The sequence below is a fragment of the Bombus affinis genome, chromosome 7, assembly GCF_024516045.1.
Source record: "Bombus affinis isolate iyBomAffi1 chromosome 7, iyBomAffi1.2, whole genome shotgun sequence".
Taxonomy (NCBI): domain Eukaryota; kingdom Metazoa; phylum Arthropoda; class Insecta; order Hymenoptera; family Apidae; genus Bombus; species Bombus affinis.
The window spans coordinates 5,613,359-5,631,250 of NC_066350.1; the positions used below are offsets into that span (position 1 = coordinate 5,613,359).

The following is a 17,892-nucleotide window of genomic DNA, read 5'->3' on the forward strand; positions in this document are numbered from 1 at the left end:
TACCCTTCCTTCCTTCCTTCCTTCCTTTCCACCCCTTGTGCCTTCTGAACGATCGTTGCAAAGAAAATTGCAAACTGCTCACGTTCCCGTATTTTTTATTTATTCAACCGGAACGCGTTTCATATTTTCGCTTCCGCGAGTTGAACGATTTTTTTGGTCGTTGATTATTTTTCGGTCGCCAGGGAACGCTATTTTTTCTGACAAGCTTCAGCCACTGAATCTGTTTTTCCTTTTCAAATCGCCACGTTTGACCATTTCTGCAAATCATTTTTCAACCTGCATTTGAACGAAAAACTGTGAAACAACGCTTCACCTTCGTTGAAGAATTTTGATGCTGCCTTTCGTCCTTATACTACGGTTTTCTTGTATTTCAGCAGAAAAATAAAACAAACGTCCAGAAGATATTTTCCCATCGATTAAAATGCAACAATGTAATTTCTTTATAATACAGTCGAGTAGATGTATGCGTAAATTGCTAATCGACAGAATTAAACGAAATTGGATAAAGAAATCTAAGAACTTTTGAAAACGAAAAGTAACTGTTGAAAAGTAAAAGTTCCGAAATGTATTTCTTAGAAATAAAAGACCCGGTGGTCGTAATTTTTTACGCGAAGATGGTGTTGTAAACTATTATATTTGTCTATAAACTTTCGTGGTTTTCGCTCTCCGGTTTTCTTCTTTTCTCGGCGTCTGACCAAACGCGTGAGTCACACTACTGGTTGGCTCGCAGCCCATGCATTCAGCCAAACGTATACACGTTGCATACCAAAAAGACCACAAACCACTATCCTTGGTTAACCCTTCGAAACAATCTTCCCATATTTCTTGTCCTATCGTTGTTCTATTCGCAATTCTTCGTTGCAATGTGAAAAAAAAAAGAATATTTGAAATTATATATACGTGGTACAATGTTGGCTGCTTTCATTTGAATTGATCGTATATTATGTATTGATTTTAGAATCAGCGCTGATATTAGAATTCTAATTTTTTTATTCGCTAAGATAATGCGGCGCTTTACATAGTAAGATAACAAAACTTTCTTACTTTCATCTATTTTTCCCAGGAAAATGTACGAATATAGAGCATCGATTCGATGGGATCGTTGTTTCGCGTAATTTTTATCTTTCTCCGAATAGTACGCGATTTATCGCCTGCAAAGGAGTTAAATTGTTCGAAATGCAACTCTTCAAAGCGTTTACTGCGCGTACATAAAAGCGAATACGATGAGTTGTATCGCGGCGAATGTTTTTCTCTCCTCTTTTACATCGTGTACGCTGCGCAAAAATTAATCATCGCACAGAACGTGTACCTACTTAGTTTCTCGTTTGAAAAATAGTTACGTTATGCCAGAGTAGCTTATACGGCTCTGTTTTCGGCGAATGCTTTTATCTAATTTTCCACGAAGTTAATTTGCCAAGCTTTTTCAACAAAAGTTACTATTTCGGAATTTACTGTTGCGTTTCTGTGATATCCGTTCTACGAAAACAAACGACGCTGCAGAATTTCCATTTTATTAATTTTAATGTCACATTACGAACCTTGTTACCATTACGAGCATCAATTATTTTAATAACGGTACAATCTTTAAAAGAAGAATTCGGATAGCGTGTTGTACTATATTATCTCGTTTAATAGTTTGCTTCTTTTCCAAAACTATTAAGCGTCAATATTGCGTCAACGTAACATTTGGTTTAAGCGAAGGCAAACTTGGCTTTGTATCGCTTTGTTTAAAAATATTCCATCGAATTTAGAAAATTTCTGTTTCACCCTACAAGTGCTTAGTCCATGCGCGGTACGGGCAAGGCGAACAATCCAATATCGCTAATCTGAGTTGCATAAACGCAAACAGATCTAAAGCTAGTGTGGAGTTGTTAACGTATGTATATTCGTCTCGTGATCTTCGTTTACAATTAGATACAAAAACGAAACAGATGACTGTTGCAACGTTATAAGGCAATATTAATTGAATCTCCTTAGCTCTAACAGAAAGACATTTCCTACAAAGTACAGCAGCCACTCAAATGAAGCAAATCATGCAAAGACAATATATCGTTTATTGCGAGAAACGTATAGATGGAAAAAGAATACGAAAAGAATTACCATATTAATGTTGAAAGTGTGATGTCGGTTTATGCATTCCTTGCTTCGAAATATTACTATTATATACAATAAAGAAATTATTAAAAAGAAAATAAAATGAAAGATAATTAAAATATACGGAGAAACATACAGTTTCAGGCTATATTATTAGAGGTAATTTAAAGGCTGCTTTTTGTAGTTCTAATCGGCGTTTAAATGATTTTAAAGATCGACTAGTTTCGAGTCGGACGAATTACTATTTTCGACTGAAAGCCTCGTGTGTCCTAAATGTAATGTCTCACTACGTTCGAGAGGGAAATTTCAACGTGAAGGGTTGACCTGTTTGAATCGACCTTCGATTTGTGTCCGCTTTGAAGCGAATACGAGCGCAGATTACGAGGGGGCTATGCGTAGACCGTAACCGAAGGCGTTGTCAACAATTTCGATTAGTTTCGACACCTGCGTCGTAGCCTCCCGTTGTGCACACAGTTCCGTCAAATAGTGACACGACTGTACTCTGTAAACAAATTGTACAAACGTTCCTCGTATTTTACGAATTTCGTGTATCTTTCGAACATTATCTGTCATTCATTTATCTGTACACTGTTAGCTCTATAAGCTATCGCGTTACTCAAATATAATACATACCAGCTGATTATTTCAATAAGAATAGAAAAATAATTCTCTAGTAAATACTTTGCAAATGACACAATGATAATGTTAAATACGATGATACGTACGTACATACGATGAAAAGTCAGGAATAAATTATCAAATTAAGTTATAATTCCAACGAACGATGTATTAGGATTATTTCACGGATTATTATTTCACGGAGATTTAAATATATTAGCGAACGAGTGTGTAGTTTCAGTATTGTATGTCTCTCTAAAAACCATACATCTTTTGTTAGAAACATTTTCTCGTACAGCAAATAATATACGAATTGCACGAAGTTATCCTGTTAACGAGACTCACCCTGTATGTGTATATTCATTCGATTGAAAAGGTTCGATTTTGTTAAACAGTCCAGCCTGATGGTAAAGTAAATTTCCTTCGAATCTCGTAATTGCAAAGGCCATTAGGTGTGAAAACGAAATTCGTGTTTGCAGGTTTGACGACAAATATAATACCGTGAATTAACTCGACGAGCAATTCTTCTATAAAACGGGAATAGCGAGAAAAGACTTGTAATAATCTAATAACCTGTTTGGTTAGCGCAGACATCTCTAGCGTGATTTGTTTCACGATGATTGATTCGATAATTTGATCGCTTATTGATTTCCGATAATTCTCTGGTCTCTTCCACTGCGAAACATATTAAACAACGATTAATCATGGCTGCGACAAGCACGGAATTATTTTCCTAATAAAATGGATATATGTACATATATTATCGATCTACGCAAGTTGAAACTTATTACACGCGCTATTTAGGCTATGAAACAAAATCTTTAAATTCAACGAGCATCAAAATGTTGAACACGCAAAAAATTTCGATTTCGCAGTTTTCCTCTGTCATGTTCTTGATCGGAAAGCTTTATACATCGTCGATAGTTTTAATTTCACTTTCAGCCGAACGAAAAATCGACCTTGGACCCGATTCCACGTTGAAATGAAAATCGAGCGTCAATTCGATTTCACTTTTTAATGTGTTTGACACGCGCGTAGGTCAAGGTTGCGATTAACAAATATCCAACGAATTCGTTAATCGAGGAAATGTCCAAACATTCAACGTTAAGCTATCGCGAGATATCCGCAAAGATTTGTGCCTCAGGAAAATCTGATCATTTTCGAGATTCGTGGTCCCTTGAGACTCGTGTTTAACGCAAATATATGTATCGTTTTACCTCTTTCCAGAGCGTAAATGTACCCTATTAAAATATACCATAAAATTTTGTGACCAATGAAATTTTTTAAATCAATTCTAATCTCGCTTTGAACATGTATAAAATGAAATTAATTTCTGAGATAATGGGCCATGCTCGGTTCGTGTTTGAAAGTGAAATAATACGTTCACTTAGCACTCGGGCTATCTGTTAATTACATTCTTCATCACTTTCTTGCTATTACCCCGTCCTAGCCAAGTTTTATAAGATTAACAGGCTATTTTTATCACGAATAGTTAAACTTAAACCGTTTGATACTTGTTGCGCTGGTCGCGAGCTTTACCTCTATTCTATGCAGCTTCGGGATGCACATATACATTGACATGCAAATCTAGCTTCTTTTCGCCTTAAATCGAGACACGCCTTCGAGATTTATTTCGTTCGTGGTGATAGTTTTGAAACGTAAATCTTCTGTGTATAAAGCGTACAATTTTTATATGAAAATTATAAACTTAACCTCTTGTTAGTTGTTTCCCTCTTCTTATCATTTCGTTTCATTATTTTATTTTATCTGTAATCGTTCATTTTGCGTTATATAATATATTTGTTTAGCAATTAATTGTTCCATTAAGTAATTCAAGGAAAAGCTCGATATGTATCGGATAGAGATATGAAATTGGGGAAACGAAAGTGTCGCGATAAGTAGCTTTGGTCAACGACCGGTCAATTCGTTCGACGCGATCGTTTACCAAGTGGTTTGCCTGGTTGACAGTATCGTTGAAGTGCACTCGTTTTATAAATCACTTTGAACTTCTGATGATGAGTCTGTGGTAGAGTGCGGTTCCCTACAGAGCACTCGGGAAACGAACGATCGCGGCAGCAATTTGTGGTTATTGATCCTAGTTTTTGGTGTGAATTTTACAACTTGCACGTCTCACTCTCATCATTCTCTCTCACGCTCGTCTTTACACGTATCTTATGGGCTTTTTTCTCGCAACAAAGTAATTCTATTATATACATGCGATATATTCACTCTTTCGTGTCGAGAAAAATTGAAAAAGAAATGGTCCGTATATCTCAAATTTATGGAATTAATTTTATTTCCTACTTTTATAAAACGATTCGAACACTAAAATTATACTAACTTGATGTTTCTCTTTTGTTTTTTTTTCTCAGGATGAGAAGAATCAAATATTGACGACGAACGCGTGGCTGAAATTGGTAAGTGATTAATTAACTATACGTTAACGTGTATGTACAGTAACCGTATGGGAAAGCACTAGTTTCTAAAGCCTTTACGTAGTTTTCAGCTTAATAAGTAGCTACTCACTATAGTATTAACTCCTTGGCGTTCGCAGTTTCTTGCATACATATACCGAATAGACAAGAGCGCCAATGTGTTACAGAACTTTCTTCTAGAACATATTACAGAAGGAATTTCAATCTAAAATCACGTACAGTATCTTCGTTCTAATTTCGTGATTTTTATGAACCATAAACTTAGCAGATATATAAGTATGAAATAGCTGTTTTTAAGTTATTATCAGAGAGACAATTTGTAATGGCTCGTGTCGAGGAACAATTTGACACAAGAGACGCACCGACAAGAGTACCGGTAATGGGGTTTGCGGTAAAAAATGGGAAATTTAAAATGCACTCGCGGTAATATCGTCCTTTTCCTTTCTCGAAACACCGTGGTGCACCGGTTCGCTTACAGGTTTACAGGAAATCAATATACCCGAACTAATACTCGCCTGTCACGGTTGCTATTCTCATTTCCATCGAAGTGGTATAACGTTCCCGTTGAAGAACGCGTTCTATTAGCGGTAATGGTACGTGGTGCGAAAAGAACGACGTTTAAATACCTTGGGCTAATTACTCGCGCAATAAAGAGCATCTTTAGAAACTTCATAACAAACTACGGAGTTTCAGAATAAAAAACAGAGTATCCCGATAGCTAGTTCGGAAGTCGTTTGCAAAATTTACGGATCGATGCTTTTTAGTTCTCAATTTTTACATTTTTTATTCGTGTAAATTATTTCATTAGAAAATATGCTAAAGTATATCTCGATACTCTTTCTTTATATCTTACTCTTAATATAGAAAAAAATTCTATGCCTCGAGTTCTGCATTATATTTTATTATTTGCACCGAGATTTTTAATTCTCGAGCATACAGATATTCGTTCGTGACAAATTATTATTTTTGTCTGTGTTCAGGAATAATCAAAGAAATTTATTTTCCATGCGTATTGTAATACGTATGGTGATCAATCACACGTAATTTTATATGACTCCTGTCAGCAGGATTCGATTGCCCCGGCAAATTGAAATTTCAATTTTGTTAAAATATGAATACGCGCGAGCGAGAGCCGAAGCAACGCGCGCAGAATATCATTTCCATTTTAATAGAACCACAAGTCGGTGCAGTAGACTTGCAAGTTCCTGTTGTAACAGATAGGGAAAAAATGTTGTCGATTGATGGAATCGATTATTCATTTACACTGCATTCGTCAGGCAGACTATCGACGAGGCGGAAACGCAGCTGCGGCCGTCAGTATTAGCTCTTTCCCTATCGAGCGCTTGTCAGAGAATTTTTTGCAATTTCTGCTTAAGGTACGTCTATTGTGTACTACTACAATACTATTGTATTGCTCAATCGTCAATGCAGGAAAATGAAAGACGTGGTCGGTTCCTTCTACTTTATACTTACTCGAGTTCGGCGGGAAATACAGTGGCTGAACTTCGTATAGGACGCAAGATGGCAATTATTGCCTCTGCTTATTAAGATTGCGCTTATCCGATAAAAAAGAGAAACAACGTAAAGTAAAAGGAGCGATGGAATATTTAATAGATGTTCGAGACTAACTTTGATCGATACTTGTCAAGTATAAAGGGAAAATTGGAAGTTAGATTGAAAGCTCAGGATAATGAAAATCAACGATAAATTAAGAAATTATCGATAACGATCGAATTAAAGTTTGTGATTGCAACGATTGTAACTTTATTATTATCCGAATCAATCGAATCGATCGAATCCTACTTAATTAATATATAAATTAGCTAAAACTCGGCCATTTCATTCTTAACGACCTAATGCAACTACGCCTAATAATCGATTATTTAATTATCATTAACTTATCAAAGCGTACTATGCGCTTTAAAATGCCCGCGTTTCTTCTTGACTTTATTTGTAAAAATATTTATTAATAACTTATTAAACTATTAAAAAATAATAGCAGGCGACCGTTTTCTTTTCGGTGACACGTCGAACCACGAAAAAGAGGTCAGAAATCAACGGATCGGTTGGAAGCATAACTACGCTTCTTTTCCACTTCGACATGACCAAGAGATTTTCAAGACTCTCCGCGTAGAAAGCTCGATCGATCTTCAACGACCAGCGGCGATAATCTATCAAATGAGATCGACAAAATTGATCCCACATGCTACTAGCGAAGCAGCGCTGATCGAGGAAACAAGAAGGTGCATGCATCACAGTCGATTCAGCCAGTTCGAGTCATCCTTTTCGTGTTTCCTTTCCCGCGTGGCAGCTTCGTGTTTCCCTCGGGTACGAAAGGAACGTCGTACGGGAAAGGAGGTGGTTGGTGGCCACGAGGGGATGGAAAGTAAGATAAAAGGGAACGGCAGCAGGCTGTACACGGCAAAGAGGATTCGAGAAGATCGAGAGAGTAGAATGATGCACTCTTGCGTCTTTCTGCAACTCCGGCTGGATCGAGATGAAAAGCACGGGGAACGTTTTTTGACGTTGCTGCCTGGAATAAAGAAATGGAAACGAAAGGCCCGGGAACGGTAGCCGCGTGCCGGTGACGTTTTGGCTTTCTTGCGCGATACGCGACAACTACACGGGAATTTATTCATAACTCACGGCGCTGCTCTCTCGGGGTTGCACGGTCTATAAATTTCGTGTCATACTCTTCCATATATTTTTTCCTGAAGACAATTGTTCCGTGTTTATTTGACGGGAAGACTAAGGTGCAAAAACACGAAGCTACTGTTAGCTTCCAATTAATATTTGCGTTTAATGCTCTTGATAACAGATTCCCTTGAGAAATAGACGACGTAGTATTTATTATGCTACTTCTAAAATAGGAAACTGAGTTTTCAGCGACGTAAACGATCGCATCAAATTTAATTTAGTAATTTCAACAAACGCATTCGTATATCTTGTAATAGAGTTGAAAAATACTAATGTCAAATTACGAGTGCAAACCAACTATTACTCATTTCCGGCCCATCTGTTATTTTTATCTGGTCCCTAAATCATATCGTGTCGATATCACTCCGTTTCCCGGTTTATAGCTATTTTATTGTTTCTGAAGAATTGATTTCCGGCGGAGGTAAAAAGATTTCCTTTCTCCCTTTCCACCGTCAATTCGTCACATCCTCTTTTATCCTCCTTCGCTTCGTCACCTTTTTCCATCCCTCCAACTGCTCTGGAATTCGATTGTATCTCGACTCTTTTTGATCTGTTTTTTGTTTGGCTCCTCGTTGTCGGTAATCGACGGTAAAATCTTCGAGAAGCCATCGAACCTCTTCTCGAGGAAATATCGACCGTCGATCGAGCACTAGAGAAAGACGATTATTTTTTGTCCGATTAATTAGCTCCAAGTTCTTCTTGCGGATTCCTTGCCGCCGTCTATATCTAGTCGGAAACATCGATTTTTTAATTCCATCCGTATCCGCTTGCTCAGCAAAAAAAGTAAACATCGGAGAAATGGAAAGATTTAGGAGGATGTAGATTTTTAGGAGAAAAGTTCCAGTCGACCGAATGAGATAGTATTTAAAACGAATGTTACGTTACGCTTTAAATATCGCGAGATTCGAATAATACGATACGCGACATAGATATTTCCAAGTTTAATAATTTTAACCAATGAACTGCATTATGCCTAATGCAATTGTTCTCCAATTCGCAAAAGATACGCAGAATGGCGATGTGAATGCCAATGAAAAATGTTCACGTCCTCGCAGTGTATAGTCGCCGCACGACTACTATGCCAACATCTACTAATTGTACCGAAGTAACTCACCTTTGAGAACAACAAGCTTAATAAAGCCCTCGATTCCTTGGTACGGACCATCCGTGCATTAAAATTACATCATGAAATTCACGGCTAATGACGAAGTTCCACCGAAGAGTATTATCGTCGCGCGGCGTGGATCGCTTTGAGGCGGCCAATCAAAAGTTTCGAACGCATTAAGCCGAATAGAATTTCGAAGCAACCCTCGTGGCTGACACGATTCGCCTAATTTTGCAATCTGTTATAAAATAATCAGCGCAGAGCTGTACAGGCATGGTGCGTCCCTTTCGTTCCGGAAGGCAACCAGTTGCGGAACAGTTCAGGACCTGTTGAAACCGTCCGTAGTAATTCATCCTTGGAAAAGAGCCGCTGAATAGAGCACAGGTTATTTCTGTCCTTTCAGCGAGAAAAGAGCGAGAACTGCACAGTTAAACGAACGAATTGATACGAACTTAATCCAGATCCCTCTGGCGTTGGAATTTATACTAGTCTAAATCTACCCAGAGTCTAAAGTTGTAAACTGGGAATCAGCGAAAGTAACAACGTGTTTGTTTGGGGAACAAATTATTGGAATAGTTTCTGATAAACGGCAATTATGATAAAAGGAGCGTTACGAGCATCATAAACGCAATTTCAAATGGATAATTTCAGTCGTAGATGCGTATCTGAAAAGAAATATTTAAAATATATCCGATACACCTTAAGAACAGCTATCGTTGTAAAAAAACATTTGTTCTACTGGTCGCATAGAATTCGCCGAATAAACAAGAATCTGACGGAAATATCGTAATAATAAAAGCAACAGCTCTTTGAAAAATGCGAGGAAAGAGAAAAACGTTGGCTCGTCAAAAAGGATGGCTGTTTTTGCGTTTTACATGGCCAAAAGTGAAAGCACATTTTGAACAAGCACTTGTGCGCGCGAAAGGCCGAAAAATAATTCAAACCGAAGTCTACGCAGCCCGGATACAAAATGTTGAATGCCCTCCAGTGGAAACATTTGTGCAGAAAGCATTCGGACTAAAGCTGTAGGAACTCGGTTGTGCACGACAAACCGGCGGCCGAACGGCGAAACGGATTCCAGTTGAATACAAGCTTCCGAGTTTTCCAAAAAATTCAACGACGAGCTCGTCGTCGTTTCAGCCGCGTATCTTTTTTATTTTCTCTTTCACCCGTCTAGGCGTTTGATAAATGAAGCTGTCGATCGTTGAGACGCATTGCGAGTATGGTAGATATATATTTGTGGATGAAGGAATTCTTGTACGTTTTTGACAAGCAAGTTTGCTAACGTCTGTAAATTTCTAATGGAAGAAGAAATTAGAAAAGATGGCGATAAAATACAGTGGAATTCCGATTGCTCTGCTTCGTTGGAATCCAAACAACTCGGATAAATCGAGACCTACGACAAAACGTGAAACGTCGATGGAAATTCATAACGAAACAAATCTTCGGAAGGAAGAATCTTTAGAAGAAGTTTAGTTTGTGCAAACGTGATAATCGAGTGAAGTGAACAAAAATCGAAAGTGAGAAATAAATCCTTTCCAGCGATGTATATCTTAATTTTCTTGAATTTCAAATATTTATATGTGAGACATAAAGATGCGAAAACGCACAAACATCAAACAATTTCAGCGACAAATCTCTTTAAACAGAACGCTTTTCGGGGTACGAATTGGAACAACGCTCGCTGAGGAAACACTCGTCTTCACGAGCTGCGAGCAAAATTTCGTGCAACTTTCGAACGTTGAAGCTGTTTTCTCAGCAAACGCGGCGCAAGCTCGCTCGTTGCAATGTTTCTCGTACTCCGCTCCGCTACCTTTTCCGTCTTTAATGGAATTCTTCCAGACATCTGCTTTGGAAGTTCATCTTCAGCTATCTATTCGACTCACCCTTCGACTTGGAATTGCAGGCGACGTGACGCTCGCGAGACATACTCGAACGTTTGAATTTAAGTATCCTATACCACTGAAAGTTACAAGTGCCTCCTCTCGAATCTTCTCCAACTTCTGCTTTTACAACGACGTGTCTGATAAAGTTTGACGATGAAAATCCCCGAGTATCTCCTCGTTTTGATGCAGTTGATTTCAACGTTTCAAACATATCTTAACACAGCATTGAACGATGACGTATCGACTCGTCCAGTTTGCTGTCCAAACGTTACAAACTAGTGGATTGATTCATTTGTATTTGCAGAGACTTACGATGCAAATGACGAACTTCCATGAAATTATAAAAACACGTCGTTGCAACGATCGTGTTATCATCCGCTTTTTGTCACTACCTTTTTCCTTATTTCATGACATTCTTTTGGTATACTAAAAGGAAATTCTATCATCGTAAAGCGATAGGTAGCATTTTTGTTAACTAAACGCGAAACTCGTAGAATAATCTGATATTCATCGATCTTGCCGTATTCTTGATCGAAGAGGTATCCAACGAGTCACAGGTGTTGGGTCGTGTAACATCTCGCGAGCGATGCTTAGACAGCAATGTTCAACGCAATTCAGACTATGTACGCTGCAAACACGCTTATCTCGCGTGATCGCGTTTCAAAGCTGGCCACAATCTGTATCGACACGTGCAGCACCAAAATAATTGCGCGTACTTTGTCTTTCCTCGTTGGGAAACCTGGATTGACGACCGTGTACTGTACATCTTTCGCAATGAGTAAACGGGAACGACCGGATAGCGGGATCGCAGGCAGGCACAGTCGGCCACGGTTAACATCATCACGTAGCGAACACGTTGAGCGTGTGTTAGCACAACGTCGCTACTAAATGTATGGAGCGGAGGACGTTGTCGTAACACTCACGTTTCACTGGCACGAGTGGCTGGAATAACGTGCCTCTAGCATTCGCATTTTAGATCAGTTGGCCTGCCTCTTTGCGAACGTTCGTAATCGACAACTCGGAAACGAAATCTTTAATGTCGCTCTCTTACGCGACGACACGTTCGTGGCTCGTTTCTCTTATCAAGATTCCTCTCTAACATCGAAGCTTATTTCTCTTTGTACGCGTATACAACTACTTTGGCCGGAACGACGAGATCGAGACCAATGAAAATCGTTATTCGGGTTATCCGAGTTATTGGATCTCCAGGGTCGACGAAACTTACTTAACGTCGTCCATTTTGTATAGTACGATATAACGGGCGTGTAAATTAAATCAAGTAACAGAATTAATCAGCGGTTTAACAACTGTTTGATGTTTGTAAGTTCACCTAGCGTCGTGCACTGTATTCGGTATGAAGGTTCCGTGTAATAAAAATTATGTAAGTTAAAAGATGTAAAAAAATAAAAAAAAGAAAATAATTTCCTTAATCAGATTTCATTGTTAATCGAATGTAATAATAATGTACGGGGAAACCTCACTTTGTATTAAATTTACGATCCATCTTCCATACGATCAATCATATTTTCTGTTCTTTTGGATGAACTTTACGGATAAAGAAATTTCTAACGAAGACAAGGAAGACAATCCTCTAACGATTAAAAAGGAAATTGTTAATTTTTTGAAATTATATCGTGTTCAATTATATTCCATCATGGGAAATCAATGTTTCTTCCAAATTTCAACTTTTTATTTGATCTGTCGGCCAAACAAACAGACTGACAGGCAGAAAACTAAGCTATATAATAACTGTTAAAAAAAAATGATGATTTGCAAGGAGTATTTTATGCGCTAAATGTAGCGCTATTTCTGTGTCCCTTGAGAAAAGGGGAAAAGAAATTATAATATGAATGTAAATTTTTATTAAAATATACTGTCTAGAGACTATAGTAACTCTGTTCAGTGGTGAAATTATAAATTACTCGGAGAATATATTTTACCATCTGCTTCCCCTATTGAGTTTTGCAAATTTTCCATAACCATGCTAGGACCCTTGGCAACATTAAACTCGTAAGGTCAGCGAATGTGTGTTGAATTAAATTAAAACTGTCGTAATTATCTACCACCTATCGATATCAGTCGACGGTAAAGTATTTATTAGGTACTTAACCGGGCTTAACATAATTGGTTTTACATAAGTTAACCCTTAAACGTGACCCGAAGCCATCGTTACGATCAAGCGTGACGAGGATTTACGGCCTCGCGAAATTTCAAAACGATAGATCGCGGTGTGCGAGATAAGCGGTGCGCGCGCGATCATTTTGAAATTACGCGAGCTATCAAAACGTTCGATCAGCCAATGGAAAGTTTGGTTAAGATTATATCTTCCTGATGATTAAACAAAGAAGGATGTTTTTCGTAAAGGGAGAAAAAGTTGTAAATAAAAAGTAAATTTTTCTTCCAAATCTATCAACAAATTTCAGAGAGCGATAAGATTTCGTTGGAAAGCGGGATTTATCGTTGCAAATGATCTTTCAATCGAATCGTTGTTCAAAGAAGAGTCGAATCGAACTATGAGATAGCGCAGATATCTAGCTTCCCGTTATTGCGCATCAATAATCCTCTAAACGTCTCTTCCACCATTTCCATTCCGTATACGAAGCAGAAACCCGATGATTTCGATCGAACGTTTCCTTTTCGTAAGCTACCCTTGCGTTTTCTTAAAAGGCGCCATTGATATACATATCTATGTACATTGAAAATGGAATGACTTTAACTTATTCGTCGCAGCAACGTTATCAAAGAACGATTGAAATCTATCATGGTACAATAAAATTAATTTTTAAAGGGCAGTAGGTAATTACAGAATGATTACGGAACAATTATGTTATTTGAAAAGCTTTTTATTCTCAAATTGTTTGAATCCTGTGTCGTAGATACAAAAGACAGAAAGATTAAAAGAATTTAAAATCAATGACTATATAGATCAATGAATTATCTATTTGATATAATAATAATAACATGATAATAAGTTTATCTTTAGCTATTAATTTTTCATCGATTTATACATTTTAAATTGACTACGATACTCTGATACTTATAGGCATAATATGGTATACGAAAAGCAAGAGTAGCCAGCGTACACGAAACACTGATCAAATGTGTTTTATTAAATATACAACGATATAATTTATTTTGTTATTATTTCGTTATATTCAGCGCTGGTACATACTACACAAACTGTTAGTTAATAACGGCCAAAGTCAAAGTTGAAAACGAAAGAATTGGAAAGAGTAAGCGACTGAAAAATAAGGACAATGTTACAGTTTTGTAATTAGAATTCTGCTGTATCGAGCGAGCCAACTTGGCGATTGCAATCAAACGCTCATATTCTCTGCACAAACTCGCTCTCGTTACTGAATTTGACGTCTGAAAGCGAGGGTTAATCGTGCTGCACGTCATAATGCCGCGCGTAATCATCGATGTTCGACAAAACAAAGGAAGCGATTGCCATGCAGAACATATAATGATTAACGAAGAAGTAGCAGGTGGCAGAAAAATTGTTCCGAATCTTGACCATTCGTCAACTTTCTCTTGAAAAATTGGTACACTATACGTATGTTGCATAAAGTCATCGTTCGAGGTGGAATTGACATTGCCAGATTGTTTCATCTATAAGAAAAGTTGTACGCGAACGTTACTAGAAAATTTGTTTGAATTTGGAATAATAAAGTGGTGCGGTTGAGAGGCAATGTTATTGTACGAGCCGAGGAACAAGGAAAATTGGAATTAAGTCTACCATGAAATCAAAACCGTGTCCGTCGCAAGCCGCTGCTGTGAAGCTATTGGAAAAAAGCAGGCGCAAGTGGGATGGTAGCGACGCAAATAAGCGACATAATTAAAATTTAGTCGACTGTATAATCAAAAGCAAGCGCGATGTTTCGATCATTTTCGCTGTACAATCGATAGACATTAAATATTGGAACAAGCGCATAAAAGTTAATACGAATTTAACAAGAAAAATAAAATAAATCGATTAAATTATGAATGAGCAATAATTTCGCTTTTTCACGCAGTTGATGACAAATTTAATGTTCCGCTAAGGCATTCCTGAAATTAGGCATCTAAGGACATAGATTAATTAGTTTATGTGCCAAGTTAAACGTTGTTGCCTTTTCTCGCATGAAGCTGAAAGTGGGTGACACGCCAGCCAGCCAAAAGCAATGAGCGACAGATGGAGCAGAAATTTCCGTGATTGTTGAATCGTAAATTCATCTATACGATTAAAATTAATGATGTGCGAAGTAACGGACATACAAAACAAAAAAAAAGAACAAAAAAAAAACCAAAAAATAATATGAAGACAAGTTAACCGTTAAATAAAAAAGGTACACGTATATTTTGCGGCGAATAGAAACTGAATTTTAGCAGCAAATAGTTATGTTTTACTGAATTTAACTAAAAATTGAAACGCGGCATTGTAAAATATATAAAAAATTAAGATATCGTTACTCGCGTCATGTTTATTATACTGATTAATTTTTAATACTGAACGTTTTTATTTTCTCGTCCGTAAAGTAACGCTACTTTAAAATAGCTAACGTTTGCCAGGAAAATTGTTTTCCCTTTTTTTTTATAAGACACACTTTTTTTACAACTTTCTTCGTAGAATAGATTTTATCACTTCGCGCGAACACGCGTACTCGTTTCAACATGATTTGTAGCGTAACGTACGTGTGCTAAAGCTACTAATAAAATTGTAGAGAATAATCTGAAGTGGTAGGCATATATGTGCAACTCTTTCATAAAGTCTTTAACAAACTCGTTATTAGTTTCCAGCTAATTAAACTTCGATTAAAACGACTAATTTTATTGAACGCCCCTGAAGTTTCCAATTTTATCTTTTGAATAATTATACTCCAAGTAATCGTAGTAAAAGCACGTAATATTAACACCAACGTAAACCTTTTCTAAAGCAAACAACGAATATTCAAATTACTTTGGCCGATTTAAACCTTCCAAATTGCTGGAAATTTCCATGAAATCGCCCCACCGGCTGTTAAATCGCCATTGCGAATTCTATAGAGCGATCTTAGCGAGATTGAAATTAAAATATAGCACTTGTGCTTCTCCTTTTCAATCGTAAGTTAACCATCCATCTTTGGCGAAACAGGTTCGAAATTTATTGCTACAGACTCGTTGCTCGACGATACGTCGTACGGTGAAATAATTTATGCAGTTTAACGATTATCTCGGTATTCGAATCCGCTGCCATTACAACAACGCGTATTAATCCCTGCGACGATTCCCTTGGCCAATTTCCGCCTAGTCGACAATAAATTTTAACGTCATGTTAACGATATCGTCTCCCCCAGCCGTATTATCAAACATTTCTGCGATGGATGTTGTGAAATTGTGTCGTTACGGCTCCTTCGATAAACTTGTCTCATTTATGTAATATGCAGCGCAATCACGAATTGTTTGTCAACGTTGAAAATAATAACCCTCGTTGCTTTTAGTGGTCGCGTCTTGAGTACACTTGCCGTGCTCTCGTGCTTGATAAAATTCACGTTGAAGACAACAGATAATTGAAAAGGGAAATTAACGCGAAACATAGTGCTTAGCGTGATTGAATTTATGATGCAAAAGCATTTTAAGGTATAGCGTATGGCTATACATCTACATTCTCTCCAGTGCGCTACATTTTAGATACCGTTTCCTATCGTCCAATCAAGTAATTGGATCGTAAATTCGGTTTTGTAATCTGATATAATAAAATATTTTTTGTAGAATACCTTTCAAAGTATCGATATATAACGTAATTAAGTAGAATAATAACAAGATTAAGATACTAATTTATCGACAGTAATACCACGAAGCGTGTGGAAAAACTGTATTTTTCCATCAACTAATTACATATCGAGCCAGCAAATCTAGTCAAGTTCTCTGGATTCATTCTCTCATTTTACCATGACCCAATTTAACATTCAAGGGACACAAAGGTCTCGAAAATGCACTTGGGGAATCGCATTGCCTGCTAAAATCTCAGTTCATTCTGGAGATCGAACTTCGAGATAGCATTAGTCCACGATTCGCTAGAAAAAGAGGGACGGAACGTATCCGCAGCTTTTCATCAACCTCTGCAAGTTTCTTCCTGATATTGCTAAAAGTCCTGGATGCAAATCAAGTTCACGAACGGACGTGACCTGGAAATCAGGTTCATTCGTGAGTTTCTAAAACGGGAAAGCGTACACGTACGAGCGGTGGAAAATGATGCTCCATGTTAACGATCTTCGCGCAACAGGTTCGATTCGAACATAAATTTATCTTATCAATTGCATCTAAAAAGTATGCGACAGCGTTCCATCGCAAATAGATAAACGAGAATATTTGTTGAAAATAATTTTTCAAAAGTGTTTTCGTACGAGATGTTTGTTTTGCGAGAGGGTTACCTTCGATTATTTATCGATAGTAATCGATGGTGTAAAAGGATCTGTTTCTTAGAAGATTTTAAAACGTGGAGCAGTTTTAATTAATCGTGCTTGTAATACTACATGTTATTTACTATTTTACCATCTACTGCTTACTAACGATGCTCTAAGAGCAAAATGTTGTTACGATTGTTGCAACTACAGTATGTATTTCTTGACAATCGCTATATTTATTCTACGCCATAATGTGAAGTATCTTCTATTCCGCGATAAGGAATATTATTTTTCTGATATTGAGGTCGCCTTTGAGACCGTTGAACCTATGTACAAGTAGGCTGGAGACCGTAATACAATGTACTATGGCGATAGAAACATTCAACAGGTTCGGTTATTCGATTGGTAGGATGGGTTGAGGCCATAAAAATTTCGTGCTAGAGTTCAGTTACGATACATGTACCAATTAAGTCGCGTTTCTACTAACCGATTTTTAATAAACGGCGAATTAATTCGATTAGAAAAATTCAATTAGACGAGTGATAATTAACGAAGTAAATCTTTCAGTTTAACAACGAACTAACGTATTTCTTGAAAATTTATATCAGAATATTCTTTTAGCTATCGACATTATCAAAAGTCTCATTGGATACAACATTCGTAAAATAAAAGATAAAACTACGTACGTACAA

At 37.4% G+C, this 17,892-nt stretch overlaps 1 protein-coding gene and 1 long non-coding RNA gene across 5 annotated transcripts in view; one reads left to right on the top strand and one right to left on the bottom strand.

Moving 5' to 3' along the window:
* LOC126918695 (neuronal acetylcholine receptor subunit alpha-7) overlaps positions 1-17,892 on the top strand; it is a 274,945-nt gene that overhangs the window by 79,674 nt on the left and 177,379 nt on the right. For all 4 annotated transcript variants that reach the window (XM_050726893.1, XM_050726891.1, XM_050726890.1 and 1 more), the window contains exon 4: positions 5,085-5,129. In XM_050726893.1, the coding sequence (XP_050582850.1) occupies positions 5,085-5,129 (45 nt within the window). The remainder of the gene's footprint in view (positions 1-5,084; positions 5,130-17,892) is intronic.
* Positions 1-17,892, bottom strand: part of LOC126918698 (uncharacterized) — a 208,334-nt gene that overhangs the window by 52,312 nt on the left and 138,130 nt on the right. The gene's annotated exons all lie outside the window — the stretch shown is intronic.